Here is a 20086-nt window from a genome sequence, read left to right as displayed (position 1 = left end):
AAATCAAAATTGTTTTGATGGAGGAAAACTACACCTATAGTTTGAATCCACTAACCTAATATTGACGATCCTTGTGTTAGATTTTGCTGTCAATATGCAAATTAAAAGTTACTAAATAAAAATAATTGCTTTTACTTTCGGTGTCTCAGTACGGGCCGAATTGTGTTTGCCTCGTCTAACATTAGAACACATATCTCCTTCCTTTTCCTCTCCAACGTCGTCTTCCTTTAAATATGCAACAAAACAGCTCCGTATTATTCTCTTTTTGAGCGGTGACAGTCGGTTTTACTTTTTTTTTATTTAAAAAATTTCTGCAATTATTTTTTTTAATTGTTTTGTCAGGAGTATGTGTCTATCAGACATTGTGACATGCCAACAACCGCATTGGAAGGAAGAAGTATTGTAGCCCGCTCCTTGAAAAAGCTAACCGTCGTATAAAGAAAACCACTAGAAAATATCAAGCTTCGTTGGCCTTGATTAAAAGATATAAAATATTGTCGTGTCTACCTAACAGAGTTAAAACCATTGCTCAATATATCAACAAAGTTCGATCAGGATAGTTCTGTATAAAATCCTAATCACGAGTTATTATTTAAATGTATTTATCGGTGGACGATTTTCAACCGTTTTTACTTTACTTTTTACTTTTGTTAGCTGAAGAACGAATACCTTTCCTTCTCTGTCAATCATTGCTAGAAATACAACAAATTATAAGACGATATCCTTTTGATTTTTTGTTGTCCCAGAGGTTTTGAATCATGCGGAGAAGCTAATATAATTTTTTAATATAAATAAATAAATATTAAAATAAATAAGAACTAAAAGTTCAGATTTTCACGAAATTATATATTTTGACATGACAATTGTTTCGACAACACCGTGTCTTTATCAAATTTTGATAAAGACACGGTGTTGTCGAAACAATTGCCATGTAAAAATATATAATTTCGTGAAAATCTTAACTTTTAGTTCTTATTCATTTTGATAAATGGATTTTCATCAAGTAAAAGCCTCTTCAGTTCAAATTAATATTAAAATTTAAAACTCAATTGGCACTATTTTCGGTTGCCCGGAAATGATTTTTATTGCTGTGTTAGATTTCTCCCAACATACCCGGTAAGGCTTGTTAATTTTTCAAAGAAACTTCCACAGGCTACTGTAATATTTTTTTATGAAACTTCTGGATTCCTCCTGCGTCGGTTTTTGTTGAGTCGAATTAGTTAACGTTTCGCCAATCATCCTGTTGGCTTCTTCAGAGCAGTTTCAGTCAAGCTCTGAAGAAGTCAATAGGATGGATTGGCGAAACGTTTGATAGTTCGACTCAACAAAAACCGACGCAGGAGGAATCCAGAAGTTTTATAAAAATTATTCCCGGTAAGGGTTTCAAATAAATTATAAGGAAATAATAAAAAAAACTAAAGCTTATTTAATTTCTGGCCCGTGTAATAAAATATCTTGGTTTGCTTTAATTAGATTAATATTTTTGTAATTGACAACCGCGAGACGAATAATGTGTAACCATTTTCGGAGGATACGACAACAGCGCGGCCTTATTTTCGAATACCTGTTTTCTCATGTGGTGGGCTCCTTTCTTGACCGAACGTCGGAATCTCTCAGATATTTCCTTTAATTTCAACTCTCGCGTCTGACCTGGACCCAAAAGTCATACCGGATTCTTGTTTTATTATTTAACGGGTTCGCTCTTAGTCAACAAGGCGAATAAAAGTATCGTTTCATTCATTAAATTCGAACGTTTTGACGACATCATTAGGATTTTTAATTAGATATCGAATATTTTGCGGAAATGCTCGAGAGTTCGTTGCAAATCTCTGCTAATTCCACCTGAACATTGTGTTGGAAACAAGCCCATGTATTCCACTATATTTACAAGGTTCATGGAACTATGCAACATTAGCCGAAGTTTAAGAATATAACATTTACTTATAAATTGGTTTTGTTACGACCAATTTAATTTTTAAAACTATAAATTAATGTATTGCCCTGTCAAAGATATGATATAAAATGAAGTGAGTTGTGTTGGATGCTCAATTTCAAAATTTTTTCAAAGTTTCAAACAGCATGAATGCCAAAAACCACCCTAACTTCGAGTGAAATCGTCATAATAGATAATAAACATAATTGAGGGAGTTGAAATTTAAGCTTTACAAATAAATAATACCCGATTATATACGCTTGGTCAAATTAGAATTTTTTTGGGTTTATATGATATTGGGTACAATAAATTTCAATAATGATACTTTTTCACCTATTTACAATTTACAGAATCGAAGAGGTATAACCTTGAAAGCTTTAATTTTACTACGCGGATATGTCTTGCGTGTAACAACGAAACAACCGTGGTTTTTATTTTGAATATTCAATTGAAAACCAGAATCGAATTTTCAGAGATTCAAGATTAAAGAAATTGATTATAAAAAAATCATCTTCTTTCGCCCGTGAATGTGTAGGGACCTATTTTATATTGTCGCTCAATAGTAACAAAGCGCCCAGGAACAAAAAAAAATGTTTCTGAAAGGCTGTGAAAGTTTCACTTTAATTAGTTTAAAAAGTGGGCCTTAAATCATTGAGATTTAACAATTAAGATACGGCAAAATAGGAGAGGGGAGATAAGAGTATGTTGGCATGAACAATAATTGATATTTCTGATTACTTATTTTCGTAATATGCAAAATCTATGTAACTGATGCTATAAAAAGTTGTTTCTTTTTCAAACTTACGTCATTATTACTATTTTTAGCGTTTGCGGCCTGCGTGTTTTATAGAATAAATATGCATTGGTAAAACAAAAACCAACCATACAATGTATAGGTGCATGCAAAATCGGAAGAAAAACTTGTATAATGTGCATTTCACCTGAAAATGTGACTTTAAGGATTACATCTGTCGAAAGCTCCATTTATCGACATTTTTTACACCACAAAGGTTAATATGAATAGGTTCTAGGCAACACCATCTCAAAAAAAATCACTTTCGGACTAAAATAATAAAACCGGGTAATAATAAATTAATAAAGTATCCTAGCTCTACATGATTTTTGTCCAAATTTATTCCTTTTAACTAACCAAAAAAAAAGCTTTTTCGAATTTGTAAGTTGCATTTGTTGAAAAAGCGCTGGTATATCATCACCTATTTGGTACAGCCCAATCCTTCACTAAAGTTCGCACTTGCATTCCCGATATTGTTTTTTCAAACAGTGACGTTCGTAAATGTACATGTGTAGCAAAAAAAAAACACTGTACGCCATTAGTGTTGGTAAAAATTATTCTTGAAAATTTTATTAATCACTACACTATATACCTTCTTAGGACTTTTATGTTACCATAATATTTTATTGATGTGAACGTTTTAAGAAGCACTCTATTAAAGTTGAAGATTATATCAAATGTGCTGCAAAAGATTCTCTAAACTCCATTTGCATATTTACAATATTTCAGTATTGTTTGAAAAGCTTTCATAATGCGTTATAAGAACCACTAGTTTGAGGAAAAATTAATTTGATAATACCATAAAGTCAAGTCGCCAGGCATTTTATGATTGATTTTTTTTATTATAATGAGAGGTTAGGACACATAATGTGTTCTGCTGTCTCGTCTTCCGCTCTGTACGCCGGGATGCTACTCAAAGACAATCTGAATCGATGATTGTTAAGTAAGAATACCTGTGGCCAAGCGTAGCTTTTTCCTGAATTTCCGATATTATTTTTTGAAACAGTGACGTTCGTAAATGCATATGTGTAGCAAAAAAACACTGTAAGCTACTGGTGTTGGCAAAAATTATTCTTGAAAATTGTTTCTCGGATTTTATTAACTCTGACGTATTGTTTTCGAACATTTTATTAATCACTACACTAATATATCTTCTTAGGATTTTTATGTTAGCATAATATTTTATTGATGTGAACGTTTTAAGAAGCACTGTATTAAAGTTGAAGATTATACCAAATGTGGGAAATACCCTGTGCTGCAAAAGATTCTCTAAACTCCATTTGCATGTTTACAATATTTCAGTATTGTTTGGAAAGCATTCATACTGCGTTACAGGAATTACTACTTTGAGGATAAATTAATTTTATAGCACCATAAGGTAGGCATTTTATGATTTTTTTTATTATAATGAGAGGTTAGGACACAGAATGTGTTCTACTATCTCGTCTTCCGCTCTGTACGTCGGGATGCTACTCAAAGCCAATCCGAACATGTGGCTATGCGTAGCTTTTTCCTGAAAATCGTCAGATATTGTTTGGCTGTTGGTTCGTTTGGATTGCTCAATAGATTGCTAGCTAGCCAAAAGTTTTCATTTTCAAGCCATTGTTTTCTAAATTGTTTCCTCGAGTTTCCCGTATCACCTGTTTAGTGGCTGAAGTCACCAGACCGAGAGAAGCCTTCATAATGTTAAGTTTGAAGAATATGGAGTTTGCTCCCCATACCGATTACTTTTCACTCTTCAAACCACGGCAGTAGAGTAGCCATGTCACGTCATCGCCTCCAGTAGTGGGAACGAGGTCGTCGGCTCATCTCATCAAAATGAGCGGGGAAATATTGCAGTGTTATGATGTGGCATAGTATTACGAAATATTAAACGATTTTTTATGGAAACTGGCGAATTAAGATTATTTATTACATTAAACAAAAAATGTCGAGAAATGTAGGATTCTGCGCTCATTCATTTTGGGCCATTTTATATCATTGTATAAGTGTGATATATGATCAAATTTCCTTAAACCATAGACAAATCTAATAGATAGATAAATAAGTAGATAGATTTATTCACAAAACCCATTACAATGGATGTTTCGTCACAAAAAATAACATTAAAATGTTTTTAAATAGATGCAATAGAAAATGTATATGTCTTACAATTAACTTATACATATAGGACAATCATATAAGATGTGTATATAACAAAGAATACAAATACATCATTATAACATTACAAACATTTATTTAGAACATTTAAAATTCACTTAAGCTATAAAAATCATTGGTTGCCAGAAGCATCTTGACATGTTTCTTAGATTGCTTGGTAGAAAGGTTCTTTAAGCTCGACGGGAGCATATTATAATAGTGCGGCTCTACATAGCCTAAAGATCTTCTACAAAATATGTGATTCAGTTTAGGCTTTAAGAGATTTTCTCTGTTACAAGTGTAGTGACAATGGTTGTCAATGTGTTTCTTATGTAAATGTTTATTTTTGTGTGTAACTAGCAGCATTTTAAATATGAATATACAAGGAACCGTCATTATTTTGTGTTGCTGAAATATTACTTTGGAAGACCGTCTCGGAGAAAGTTTAAACATTAGCCTAAGTATTCTTTTTTGATGAACAAAAACTCTTTCAGCATCACTAGCTTGCCACCCGTTCACAATGTTGTAATGGTTAATGTCCACGACGTTGTTAACAAAAGTTAAGACGTTTTTAAGAAATGTCAACTAGAATAAAAGGACTTAGCATCAATAACTTAAGATATGCTGACGACACTGTTCTGTTATCCAATACTCCGGAAGAACTACAAATGCTTTGCGATAGACTCACCAATGTATGTAACGACTATTGACTAAAACTGAACACCTCAAAGGCGAAATGTGGGATTGTATGTAAACAACAATATGCGTATGTGATTACGGCGTATGGAGCAGGTAGATAATATTGCGTACCTGAGCTCTAATATAAACAACAACTGGGATATGAGTCAAGAAATCAAAATTCGTTTAGAAAAAGTTAGTTCTGGTTGCTTGGCTGCATTTTTCCGGACGAAGAAAGTGCTATGCGGGAGAAACCTCAACATCGAATTTAGGTTGAGGCTTACAAGATGTTACATATTCTCAACTTTGCTCTATGCGATGGAAATCTGGACGCTGACGGAAATACTGTTGAAAAGACTTTGAGATGTGGATATACGCAAATTGCTACGTGTAAGCTGGATTGACAGAATCCGCAACGAACAAATATTGGAGCGTCTACATAAACAATCTGAAATAATTAAATTGATTAAGACCAGAAAGCTAAAATATTTTGGGCACTTAATTATGCAGGGCAAGATAGAAGGAACAAGACGGCCAGGTCGCAGGAGAATATCATGGCTTCGAAATTTACGGGAATGGTTCTATACGTCAAGTACAGGCTTATTTAGAGCTGCCGTGAATAAAGTTTTGATAGAAAATATGCTAGCCAACGTTCGACGACGGACGCGGCACATGAAGAAGAAGAAGACTTACAGTTGCTTTCATAGCCAATGTTGTACCTGTAACCGTGACCTTTAGTGAGACATCGTCGTGTACTAACTAAAACTAATGTAATGTAATGTATGTAAATTTTTGTCGCCTTTTCGCAATTGAACTTTCTTAACACCATTCTGCAAACAATAAATTATTTCTCAAAAAAATTAAATAAGTTCTGCTTAGATGCGGGTGCTTCCCAGAAAGTATGTTGAATTTTTGTGCTATATTTTCCGAACGCCTTGTATTATGGGTAACGCCGTTTTCCCAGTTCGTGCGAAAACTTCTGCTTTCTTCACGGTTTGCTTGCCGCACTTTCGATCAACATTCTGCGTATTCGTCGGATTGTATCACCAAACCTCAATTTAACGATTGACACGGTTGGTAACAAGTGATTAATTCTAAGTGGGTGGCAAAAACACTGAGTACGTCGTGCGTGAAACATTGTTGCTTCTCCTTCTAAGAATCGTCTCAAATGCAGTGTTATCCGCACTGCAAGGTGCAAGTTGAAACATTATCGCAATTTACGCAAATAATTTCTGCCTCTGATTGGCTATTACTTATTTTTTAAAGATATATAGCAGTACTAATTAATTATTATACTGTTTCCTTCTTAATCTACACCGATTTTTAATACAAATTTTATCTTCATAGTATGATACTTACATCATCATCATCTTCGGTGCCATTTTCCTGGTGGTCGTCTTCCATGAGAACGAAACCTACATCGTTGTTATTATTTTTAGCGTCCGGAGTGTCATTATCAATGTCCCTATTATCACTAACTTCGTTAATAACTATCCGGCGACGCTTCGAACGTGGACTGAGCAAATCGACGGTAAGTTGATCACTAGCCAGCGAATCGGGCGAATCTGGATTGTCCATCGTCAGTTTTTTTCAAAATTGTGTAATGTTCAAAGTTTTTCGCTATGAGCACTGCTTTTTAAATATAAGGTAGATTTCGGCTCAAACGTATAAATGTTCCATCTTAAATAAAAGCGTAAGAAATGAAGATATTGATACATGAAAGATATAAGTAACAATATCGAAATTATTGAGGCAAAAAAAAAATCGATACCTCGGACATTACATTAATTATTAAGAAAGCTAAAGATCCTACAATCCTACAATAATGTAATAATATTAAAAGAAAAATATCGTTTGCACTATTAGATCCGAATCTAATTGTCTGATTTAAGAGGGTGAATCGTGTACGTTGCCCATCAATGGTACGAACATTATGGTGAGAAAATTATTTTTTTTTTAAATTAATGATGCCAAGTTGGTATAAGATACACACACCCATATTTTAATTTCGACTAGCTGCTGGGCTAGCAGTAATCTCATTTTTGCAGATTTACTTGCATCATCGAGGTCTTAAAAATATTAGACTGTATAAAACTCCCAATTAAAAAAAAATTGCAAAAGAAACACCGTTAGTTTGAACTTTTAACATTTGCCCTCAATGCGCACAGCCAAATCTTAATTTGTCACATAAAAGCTTTGGGTCGTAAACAATATTTTAGAGGAGTGTTAATCGACAATGTCAATAAATTAACGGAAAAATTAACACCTAACTGTCTGATCTTACGTCTTTACCTGGCAACGATAATGGTGCAGACGCAACTTTTTTGTTAATTTGTAATTAAGACGGATATCTACATTGTGGAGCAATTTTCTTAACACGAAAATGTCAAAAAACACAAGTGATCTCAGTGATTCCGGCAAAATCTTGATATTTTGAACTCAGTTAAAATATTTACAATTATAAATAAAGCTTTATAAAATTGGTACTTCCTAACGCGAAAAACATTTGGAAAGGGTGAGCTGCAAATGGAATATTTGAACTATTCGAAAATCCCTTCATGGCAAAGTGTTTTTATTTGTAAACTGCATTCACGAAGGACCAAGTTGAATATAGTACTAAACATGCCATAATTCAATTTAAAAAATAAATTTTCAGGTAGTAGATGTGAAGAGAATAATATTGAATAACACAATTTGGTCTTCAAGTAGTAAAATTCTGTTCAAATGCATCGGGAGAATTTTATTCACTTAACATGAAGAATGGAATTAGGTTAGTAATCTTAATTGTTTATTTCAAATTTAACTTAAACCACTTATTTTTATTAAAACCGCTATAAAACGCAAACGTATTTATGGTTGCTTGAGTCTTCATTATTACAGGCTTTTAAACCATTCAGCTCCTATGCAGTAAAATGCAACTAAAATAAAATCAATCAAAATGTGTCGAGTCGAAATCTACCTAGCGCCTCTAAACGCGCCAAGTTAATCTGCTCCTTCGCATTATCCCGCAATAACCAACCTTTATCTAACTATGACGTCACGCGGCACCGTAACTCAAACAATCTAAATTCCAACGCAAAATCAAAGAGGGCGCACGAGTCCCGCGAACTTCGACGACACGTCAAGAGAGCTTCGGGCAAACTGAGGTTCCTCCACATTGTTGCCGCTGGCAACGAGTACCCAAAGAGGGGAGAGAGGCGAAGCAAGAGAGGTTGGACGGGTACCTGTCGTCCGAGAGCGGATCTCGGCCAAGTGGATTCTGCATGGTTATATAATTCGCTTTGGTGGTGTTCGGATTGTGCGCGATTGGTATTCGCTGGGTTTCGTGGTATAACCCGTACGCTTAGATGTTTATGCGTATGGTGCTTATACGTCGTATCGAGTTTTGGAAAATACCTGATCTGTAGTTAATATTTAAAACCTTGACCATCGGTTTTTACAAAAATTACCTGAAGTAGAGTTCGCCGAACGATATACCGTTGTTACCACATAATCCGGTAGTTAACTTCGGTAAATTTTTATCAAGGTCTAAGATAAATAGACGGATTTGTGTTTTGAGTTTGAGTTTGATCGATGAGATTCCTCGGTTATTATTAGTATATGCAGTGACAAATCCATTCGTACTTTAAAATGTTTACTATAAATATAAATGAAGGAGTTATTTTAGCTATAAAAAACAATTTTAGAATATTTATTAAAAAAAGTAATTTTACATCAAAATAATCACTAGTCACTGGACTCGTCCCCCACACTTCTACATAATTAATTATATTATATATTAATATATTAATAATAATTCTATTGCCCCAGAACTAAATTTCGGCGAAGTGTTGTTTCTTCTTAAACTGAGTTTCAGCTTTCCCCATATCAGTTCTATCGCATTAAAATTGCAGTGATATGGTGGAAGACTAACAACTTTGATAACTACTTCTTTGTGTAACAATTTTCAAAATACAAAACAATATTGAATGACTTCTTTAGTCGATAATGACTTCGGTATTTTTTCTGCTTGTGCAGTATGGTAGCTGGCCATCATAACACTGGTGGAATATTGGGAAGCAATTTTTCATGTTTTCGTACTAGTCAACCTTTGCTTCTTTGACATCTTTTGCAGAAAGCAACAATGCGTTATCTACCCAACCAGTCTCAGAGCCCGCATGTACTACGATAATCCGTTTGCCCTTTGCGCGAAACTGGAACATCCATCCTGCTGTTTTGTAATAAAAACCAATTATTCGTACGAAACCACGCAAAGTCTCTTGGCAACAGTCAATGTTCAAAACACTACGCAACTCTCTGTAAAGTTTAAATTGATAAAACAATATTCTCCTCATACGCATCATATACCAACCGTCTAACTATTCCGACATGGTGCACGACAAGTAGACTTTTTTGGCCCTACCATCTTTCCGCGTTTTTCTTCCTTGGACACCATTCACGACTATGTGACGTACTGTGGCATGCGGCATTTTACTCATATCGGACATTAATTTTTTGACTGGACTTTTACCAGATGTCGATTTCAAAAACAGGAAGACATTTAAAATTATAATTTTGGCATCAACCGGCAAATGTGTCCGACTCTTTGATCCACTTGACGGATGTTCATCACCAACGATTATTACGCCATCGACCACAATATCAACTTCTTCGTCGCTGGACATCGCAAGTGACTAACAAAATTGAATAGTGTTAGTAGTATTGGTATTAGTTAGTAGTATTTGGTAAAAAATAAATTGTAACAAAATGTATATGGTACCTTAATAAAAATGGCACACTGAGTCTTGAAAAACAATTGGTAATTACTAATTACAAACGCAAGACGCAATATAAATAACTCCAAAGCTTCGAGGCCTACGAAAATACTGTTTTAGAGCATATTGGTATTTCAGCAATCACCATAAATCAACCATTGAACTGAGGTGGCTTTTACTTGATAAAAATTTATTTGTCGAAATAAATAAGAACTAAAAGTTCAGATTTTCACGAAATTATATATTTTGACATGCCAATTGTTTCGACAACACCATGTCTTTATCAAATGTGATAAAAATTTTGATAAAGACACGGTGTCGTCGAAACAATTGTCATGTCATATATATATATATATATATATATATATATATATATATATATATATATATATATATATATATATATATATATATATATATATTCTCACGTATTGATTCACGGATGGAAAAATGTGATGACACTATATTCCGGGATATCATCCGTTCGCTCGTTGAACTCCGACTGGAATCCTGCAGACGTTTCACCAAAATCTCACTTGGCATCTTCAATGCTCGCGCTCCGAAAACACCAAACCCAGTGTTCGAAGTGAATATACCTAAAAATCTGTAATATGTCGTAGGTAGTACTGTTCAAAATGATAAAAGGAGTATTTAAAGACTTCAAAATTCATGTCACAAAACAGGGAGTCTAAACCAACAAGCTTTCCATAATGAAGATTTAATTAAATACTTAGTACTTGAAAATGATCGTGCAGTGGAGTGCGCCTCTGTTTAACGCCCATAAAAAAGCTAATTAGAATTCTCTCAAACGGCGATAATAAAGCGAGTAAGAGTGCAAATAGAGAAAACTGAATCGACAAGATTTCTACTTCTCTGCAACCGCGCAGCGTGTTTACATCTAGCCCATTCGTCTCTTTCGATAAAAAGATCGCCGAGATAATAAAATCATTGTGTTAGTGTATGTCCGTCTCGATGGGGAGTAAATGTATTTCTTTAAATAGCGGGGCAAATCCTACGGAGTCATGCAACGAGTGCGCCATAAAAATATTCGAAATAATCGTCGTGAAAATAAAACTGATAGGTAATTTTTTATTGGGCAGGATAATTAAATTGAGATAATTGAAAATTAATTGTACAGTTAATAGCGATGTGTCAAATCTAGTTCGCTGTTATTGTTCGTCTTGTTAAAAATTGATTGCAATAGGATTTTCACAGTTTTTAAACATTACGACCTCGATCCGGTCCTGCCTGCGGCGAACAGCGTTTAGAAAATGGGGTAGAACTTCGAGAAACCGAATTAATATAACTCAAATTCTATTAAAAGATGTGTTAGAATACTCGATTTTGATTAGATTTTCAAACTAACTAATCATAGCTACAACCTTATTTCCTCGGATGACATGTTAATGTCAATAACTATTCCATTTTAATTTCAGATATTTGCCTTGGGCGAACTATGACGGTTTTCATACCATACTGAAATGCGCCTTTGCTTTTTTATGACCTCTCCACATTTTCTTCAGTGAATCGTTTCAGCTTGATCGTTTTTGGTTTTGTTTGTATGTTTTGGTTCTATTCAGAACCAACCAACCAACCAACCGGTTCAACAAATGTTGATTGATGATAACTATGACCTTTAAAACTTTTCCAGATTGAAATGCTCTGGAGTCTGGAATATGCTTCGTCATGTTGAAGTTCTTATTATGCAAATCTAACATACAAGTGAACTCCTATAGGGTCCCGTTTTTTTAAATATTAGTAATAATTTTAGTATGGAACTGAGGTGGCTTTTACTTGATGAAAATCCATTTATCAAAATAAATAAGAAATAAAATTTCAGATTTTCACGATTTTTTTTTTATTTTGATAAAGACACGTGTACGTAGTGTTGTAGAAACAATGGTCATGTCAAAATATCGTGAAAATCTGAACTTTTAGTTCTTATTTATTTTGATAATTTTAGTACCTTCCAATGTGTAGGTTTTTTTACTAGATATTTAGTATTTAAAACCACATAAACGAATGTAATATCATTACAACCTGCAAGTATTAAGAAAAAGAAACGATAATTAATTTTATAAGAGAAAGGTTTCAAAATTCGTGAACACAATTAAGTTACACTTTGTGCAAATATTTTTAAGTTACAGAGTTTTCGTATACTGATTGGCAAACAATTGTGGGGAAAGCAACGGAGCGAGTGTTTAATAAACAAGTGAACTAAAAAGGTTACCAAACGAGTTACTTTTTTTATCGATAGTTTTTGGATATGTTTTTGAAAAACAAAGCGAATGCATTCCACTGACATGACCATCAGAATTGGTATCAAAATTCAAGCAATGCGGTAATATCTCCGAAAATATCCGATTGCTCTCGATATATAATTGGGCATTTTACGGAAGGGAGAAGAAAAAACATATAATCAATGTTTTATAGATAAATATCAAAGATTTCTAATTCATAAACTTACCAAGTCCATACAATTTCTTTTAGGGTTGTGGAATTGACCGGCCAATTTCTTTTGAGTCCATTGATTGGTCAATTGACCGAAATAATTTTTAAAATACCTTGAAATTTATTTTTATTTTGTGCGTCACGTCGCCGTGGCGTCATTCTGGGAACCAAATGGAGTCGATATTATTACTGAGATTCCCCGAAACGCTAAGTAAATATCGTATTTGGATATTCCTTGGAGAAGGTTTTAGGTAAATTGGACATCACAAATGCATTACAATTTATTATAAAATAGACATAATTATTAAATAATGGTAGATAACACTCCAAAATTCAAGATGCTATTTAAAAAATTTTTTGAGTAGTTAATTATTTTTTTTTTCTATGGCAACCAAGTATCTAATGCTATTTACGTTAATTTTATGACCTGCCCTTAGTCATTGCAAAATTAAACCAAATATGTCTCTTTAACCTTTTGTTTTTGAAAAACATATTTTTTTCAGCAAAAGAATAATATCTTAATTTGCTATATAGTGGAAAAAATACTTTCAATGTTCACTTCCTTAAACCAATTGCAAAACAAATATTTGTGGTGCACATTGTTAAATCGTACCTTGTGGGTAGACATACTATTAAAATTAAATGAATATCTTCTATTCTTAACGCTAATAGCTCAGGTTAAATAACTCATTCATTCATATAGTTGCGCATAATTATAAAGCACATCAGCAAGTCGAACGAGACACAAAGATCGTTAAATCCTAACCCTGGGGTACCAACTATGATAAGTGGTTTCACCTTTTCGATATGTTTCATTGTTTTGCACCTGCACAACTTATAAAACTCGCCTCGGGCAGCCTTGAAATACCTTTCCCTACGTGTACGTATATGTACCGTCTGTCTAGCAAATCAACAGTTTGCACAAATTATCGTTACTTGGAATACGGGGCGTCAACTCGACACCGAGAAAAAATGCCAAAATCCAGTTTTCACCGAGTTTCTTAGATTTGCTTCTAGTTTTTGCTTACGATATTGCGATGTCTCAATTTTATTGAATTAGCAAAAAAACAAATTATTTTAATGAATATTGAAAGCTTCTTTCAAATGAGATACCTTAACACGCACTTGGTACTTTTATAAAAATAAGCACCAAAACTAAGCACTAATATCAGCTGATTTAGAAGCGTCTGGTCTGCGGCTGAATTTGCCTCCCGAATTTTTACGAACTGTGCCTTCGGTTTTCTTTCTAGACATGTAAATAATGTAAAACATATATTCTCACTTTTTTTGGTTAGTGTAGATCAGTTTTGGTAAGTTTTGATTACTTTTGGCGTCGATGGACGGTAAAAGAGTTCCGTGTGTCCCTCTTGACATATGGCATTTCAACGAAAAAGTTGAGTGTCCGTTGAACCATAAATACGAGAAAGACCCGGGCGGCAGTTGGTTCACAAGAGATTCGTGATTTTTTTTCCAAGGTGTTAGTAGAAAACATCCACATCGGGAAACTTGTTACCATTGTTGTATTCATATTTGAATGAGGGATGAGCGCATGGTTTGAATGATACTATGCGATAAGCGGCTTTTTTAAATTTTGCTGCATATAAAGTCAATGCGGATCAGAAACGAAATTCGTGAATCCAGATCTTCTGAACCAAAACTAAAAGGAAAGCGAGTAGAACCAGGTAAAAGGATCAATTGGAAAAATAGTCAAAACCTGCGAAAGATGACCCGTTTTACGGTATATAAGAACTCTTTCTTATTACGGTAATAAATTATAATAGCCACAGAACACTTGTGTTAGTTCAGCATATCAACAACTCTTATTAATTAAGAATAATAAAATATGTCAAAGATTTAAAAGTATTTAATTGTAAAGCGCAAAAAATAAAAATTTATCAAAAAATCTAAAATAATACTATTGCAAAAAAGATAACACGTGCGAAACATTATTATCTGTTTAGAAATTATTCGCCGAACAATTCCAGTAATGTCAAATGAGACAAAACTCAGTAGTTAATTTATTAGTTTTTATTTTTTGTTTTGTATTTAATAACATTAATGAATTAGATATTTGATTTTGATGTTTTTGGTTTCTTGTTTCTTTTTTTGAAAAATTGTTCTGAAATATGCGTTTTTTACATGGGAAATAAGGCGTTTTCAAACTTTTTTTTTTGCTAATTTCATAAAAAAATATCTGGTAACCACATAAGCAAGTACTTCATGTAAATCTAAGAAATTTTTTCAGTTTTGTTGATAGACACAATATGTAACACAGATAAAAAAAAAACTTCTGAGATGAGGAGCGATATGGTGCGCACAAGTTCCTTCGTATAATTGTTACTTAATCTTGCTCCTTGTTTTCTTTCTGTGATTATTTATTTCATGAGAATCCGAAGATGAGACAAATGCTGCCAAGCTGCCAATAAGTTGACAAGAGAACAGCTGGTATTTACAGTTTTATAAGCTAGTAGTAGCTACAAATAACTAGTCTCTCAGTCAGCTATTTACACAAACTACTGAGCTATGAAGCATTTCGAAGTGTCAGCCAAATGCATTTTTCATTGCTTGAAATTTATCCCTTTCTGAAAATGTCTTTTTCTTTGTGTTTTTTTCTCAACAAATTTTGATAAAAAGTCATTAGTCTTACTGTCCAATTTATGAATGTGAGTGTATTTATATTACAAAATCCCATAAATTCATCCCAAATACTTTACGGAAATATTCTATTGTAGGAAAATTATAATTTTTAAATATATATCAAGTTTTAACTAAGTTTTTTTGATAAGTGGAAACTTACAGCTTTTCGTCACCATACAGCGTCTCCATTTTATTGATCCTCCTTTCCAATAGAGGGCGGGCAAAGACTCTAATTAGCTCTAATTAGAGAAATCATATGGTGTGTATAGAATTTTGCCTCATTTGTCGTTAAAGAATAACGGTATTCTATTCAATTTTCTCGGAATGTACTTCAACAAAGTACTGAGATAACCGAATCTAGATTTGGTTTATGTAAATTTGATACGGTCGATGAACGAACCGGATTCCCTGTGTTGATTGATGGATATATCTCGATGTAGAATCTTATCGTAGCGAAACGCGGTTAGAATTGTGCGGCAATCGATTAATTACCGATCTAATCTTTTTTGCTGCTTTATGCGATCCTACTTAATTATTATCTCCCAATTTACCTACATTGGACATCTACATTCAGCAGTAAAACAATCATGATTTTATGTGCACATTTTTACCATCTTGGGCAGAAGCTACTTTATTTTTTAACTATATATATGTGTGAAAAAAATGAAAGGTTTCGGTATTAATTTGTGGTGTGAAATATTAAATGACAACATTCCTTATTGTGTCATTTAAACTGTGACCAAGATTTAATGGTGAGAAGATATCCCTATTGCTGTTTCACCCTTTCTCCCCAACATATTTAGCAATGCATTTATTAACATTCACCAATAAGCAAATGTATTGTGTTATATCAAATTTGTAATAACCAACGAGCCTAAAATCAATAAAACATAATTCGTTGTAGAAAATGGTGTTGATTATTATTTTATTTTTTGCGCATATTGTTACTCAATGACACTTTAATTATAACAGAAAAGAGTTGGCACTATCCATTTGATAATGGTATAATTAATTTAACGGTTTTATTTTTATTTTAACATTTATTGTTATTTATGCGAAATAATTTCTTGGGGTAACAGAAATAATCGAAAAAATGGCAAAAATAGCGTTAATTCGAAAACGGGCAGAGCTCGTTTATATTTTTGCAATGTTTATTGTGATATCCCCTATACAAGCCTAGAAAAAAATTTTGATGTGTGTGATTGACAGCTAAATAGGCTATTTTGTTATCAAGGGCATAGTACAAAGTATAGATATATATATAGAAATATGGATATATAAATATAGATATTAGTTAATTGATTTCCGCGAATTTCATAGCGAATGATCCGAAACGGGCCAAACCAAAAAGAAGATACATATTATCAAGAAGAATGCTAAGTTTCGAAAGAGGTTTTTTTTTCGTTTCTTGATAACATCTCTATGGGCGTGATATAAACAAATAACCACCACCGAGATTTTCAAAACAGTCTTAAAATATTGTTCCTGCTATTTAGTCGGGCGCTATTCAACGCTCGTATGGATAATTTAAATTGGTAAATAAAGTCAAAACACACCTTTATCGTAGGCTTGTTCTACCAAATCAATTAACAACTATTTAGAGGTAGCGTCAGTTTCCGTTGGTTACTTGTAAGACATTTTTTCCGTCTTAATCGCCTTAATTAAACCCACGAGAACACCAGTTTTAGACCTAGATTAACCAAAACTATTCCATCTGTGTCTTGTGCCAATTCTGCTTTTATCAACGCGCCAAAATACTATTTAAATAACTGAAATGAAAAATGAACCGAAAAAGTTAAGCTTCCACTCTATAACTCTTTAATAACAACGCGGTTTATTGCGTTAAGCAGCTTCAGTTCTCGAGCCAATGGGTTTAATGAATAATGTAGCAATCACTTTTATTCTAAACAAAACTAATTGTCGACTGCCCAAGACGCGTTTGTTTTATTGTTGAATTATTTTGCGTAAATCAGTTGGACATTTCCAATTAACTGTTTCGGAATGTAACTGTTTCACCATTTTCTTCAAGGAAATAGTTTACAAGCTCCTGTACATTTTCACGGATTATAACAATATTGGTATTCTACCAATTCTACCCGTACGGCAAAAATCCTGGCATTTTAGGATGGAAACCAGACAAATTCAACAACCAAACTAATGTAAGTAAGTGTAAGAAAATTTACCAACAATTGCTTATATAGCAAAAGTTAATTGCCGCCTTATTCTTATTATATTAAGCAAATGATTAATATTTCTAAGCAAAACCTTCTGGTTTCAGTCAACCAAAAATTCACAAACAAAATTTCACTCAGTAGTGATATCACAAAATATATCTCCACATCTTCATACTCGTTCGGTTTTGTACGTCAGCTTCTCTTTTTTGGCACAATAGCCCAGTGTAATGCTCATTAATAGTTGTTATTTTATGATATCAAAACTGGTGCCAATCTTTCTATACAATGAAAAGAAGGACGCTGTGAACAGAGAGCTGAATTCTGCTTCTCTGTATTCCTATTTGATGTATTTCAAAATAAAGCCATTTTGTCCAACTCCAACCTTGTAATCCTTAATATAACATGTTGAGCTTGTCATCATTATAAGTGGCTAATCCGTTTTCCCGTAGAGGCTTAAGCGGTTAGACTCCTTTTAAGAATTGGTTCTCTCTGTACGCATATAAGGACGAAAGCTTGACTTTCCAATATAAAAATATTGTTGACTCCGGACTTCAACATTTGGGATTGATATCAGTTATTGATTTGATGACCAGTATCAACACGTACAGAAAAGGATGGTAATTTGTTAAATTGAGGTTGAGGGTCAGTTTTATAGTGAGCTACTTCTATTCCTGGCCAATAAAGGATTTTGTCCTGCGATGAATTAAAAATTAGTTTTGTTTAGTAAGGGTTTTAATCTTATATAAGAAATGTGTACCAATTAAGACAAAGGTGTAAATGATTTATTGTCAAAGTTCACGCAAAGACGTTAGTTTCACATGCATAGAGCGCGCAAGTAATTTTTAACCCATTTAAAAACAGTTTGTCAGTAAACATATTATTGTTTGCGGAACATAAAATTAGTAAAAGATATACAGAAAATAGTTTTTCTCACAAGTAATTTTTTCTACATTGCAGGTTATGTGTTTAAAAAAACAAATAATTTATAGTCATATGGCCTCACAGTTATAAAGACGAACTTTGAGGATAGCTACTTATTACTACTAGATTATTGCTATACGTCTACTAACTAGAATACAGTAAGTTAAAACTAACTAAAACAAATATTTTAAACTAACTAAACTAAGAAATATTACGAAAACGAAAAATAGTACAATACTGATTGATTTAAAATTTATAAATTAATAATATTTACGAAAAATAATACAATATTGATTGATTTAAAATTTATGAATTAATAATATTTGGTTAGGTATTTTATAGGTTAATATTTCAAAGAAACTTCCACAGGCTACTGTAATGCTTTTTACAAAACTTCTGGTTTTTGCTTAATCGAAATTGCTGACGTTTCGCCAATCATCCTGTTGGCTTCTTCAGAGCTTGAAACTTGAACTGACTGGTATTTTACTCTGTACCTACTTATATATTACTTGAGGGGGGTGGGAGCGCTAATGAGGGGTATAAACACCGTCTCGGATAACTGATTCCCAAATTGGTGACAGGTAGAGACCTGAGTCGCGATTAAGATTGTTAGGTTGTTTATAGATTTCCATAGACTCTCGGATTTTTCGTTGGTAGAGATTTTTGGACAAGTGGTAAATCTGATTTTGACGTTATACTTCTTCAGAACTTTTGATATACGGTCAGTGATTTTTTGAATGTAAGGAAGGACGACAATGGCAAGTGTAGAATTGCTTTCGGCCTCATTGCTATTGGAAGGTTGTGGCGAAGTGTATTTTTTGATGGAACGTTTCTTATAGGTATTGAATAAAATCCGAACTTAAGAATGAAGGAATCCAATTTGAAATATCTCTTAATTGCCGTGCGTACTTTAATTAGTGAGAACGAGCTTCAGCTAAAAAGTCAATTTCGGTTTTCACAGCATTCAAGAAACCATCCGAGGTTTTTAGATATGTAAATAGGGCTTCATTACATGCAAATTCATTAGATTACATTAAATATTTAATAAATACTCACAAATTATAGCATATAACATGACAGCATCTTCAAATACCGACATTATGTTGCCGACAACGCAATGTTTAAAAAACAACCAAAACGCGCACTTAAATTATATAGTAATAGTTCCGAACCGGCTGTCATGTAATTTATAATTAAGTTGCGTTAAAAAGGGAATATCAGAAGTGACCAAGGAAACATAAATCAACCAATCGCCGTCAAAATGGCGACCTGTACATGTAAAAATAAAATCGGCATTTAAATAAACACGAGGCTTCACGGCGAGAGAGTCTTGTAAATTTATTTTCTAGATAAGAGAGCGCCAGGTGATGGGGAGTGCCGGGGATACTTTGCTGGATTTTTACTGCTTATAATCTGCCTTAGCTATAAAATGGCAGCCGTAAAATAAATTACCGGTAGGTAATTTCCAAAAATTTTAACTCATTCTTGTTTGTTACTTTTGGCGACCTATTTTATTAAGTACATTTGAACATTTGTGATTTGAACTGTTATTTAAGAACATTAATGTTTAGACAAAAGTAATTGAGTTAAACTTGATTATGCCACT

General features: G+C 33.3%; 1 protein-coding gene across 3 annotated transcripts in view; it reads right to left on the bottom strand.

Annotated features, from left to right (window-relative positions):
• Nucleotides 1-8642, bottom strand: part of LOC132701785 (transcription factor AP-2-epsilon) — a 63266-nt gene extending 54624 nt beyond the window's left edge. The window contains exons 1-2 of one of the 3 annotated variants that reach the window (XM_060669970.1): nt 8563-8642; nt 6903-7223 (exon numbers count right to left, since the gene is read on the bottom strand). In XM_060669970.1, the coding sequence (XP_060525953.1) occupies nt 6903-7121 (219 nt within the window). In that variant the 5' untranslated portion in view covers nt 7122-7223; nt 8563-8642. The remainder of the gene's footprint in view (nt 1-6902; nt 7224-8562) is intronic. The other 2 variants (XM_060669980.1, XM_060669990.1) reach the window with 2 other exon arrangements.
• Nucleotides 8643-20086: the final 11444 nt, after the last annotated feature.

Source organism: Cylas formicarius, unplaced genomic scaffold, assembly GCF_029955315.1.
Source record: "Cylas formicarius isolate icCylForm1 unplaced genomic scaffold, icCylForm1.1 PGA_scaffold_10__41_contigs__length_53128322, whole genome shotgun sequence".
Classification (NCBI taxonomy): Eukaryota; Metazoa; Arthropoda; class Insecta; order Coleoptera; family Brentidae; genus Cylas; species Cylas formicarius.
This window is presented reverse-complemented; position numbering and strand designations above follow the sequence as displayed.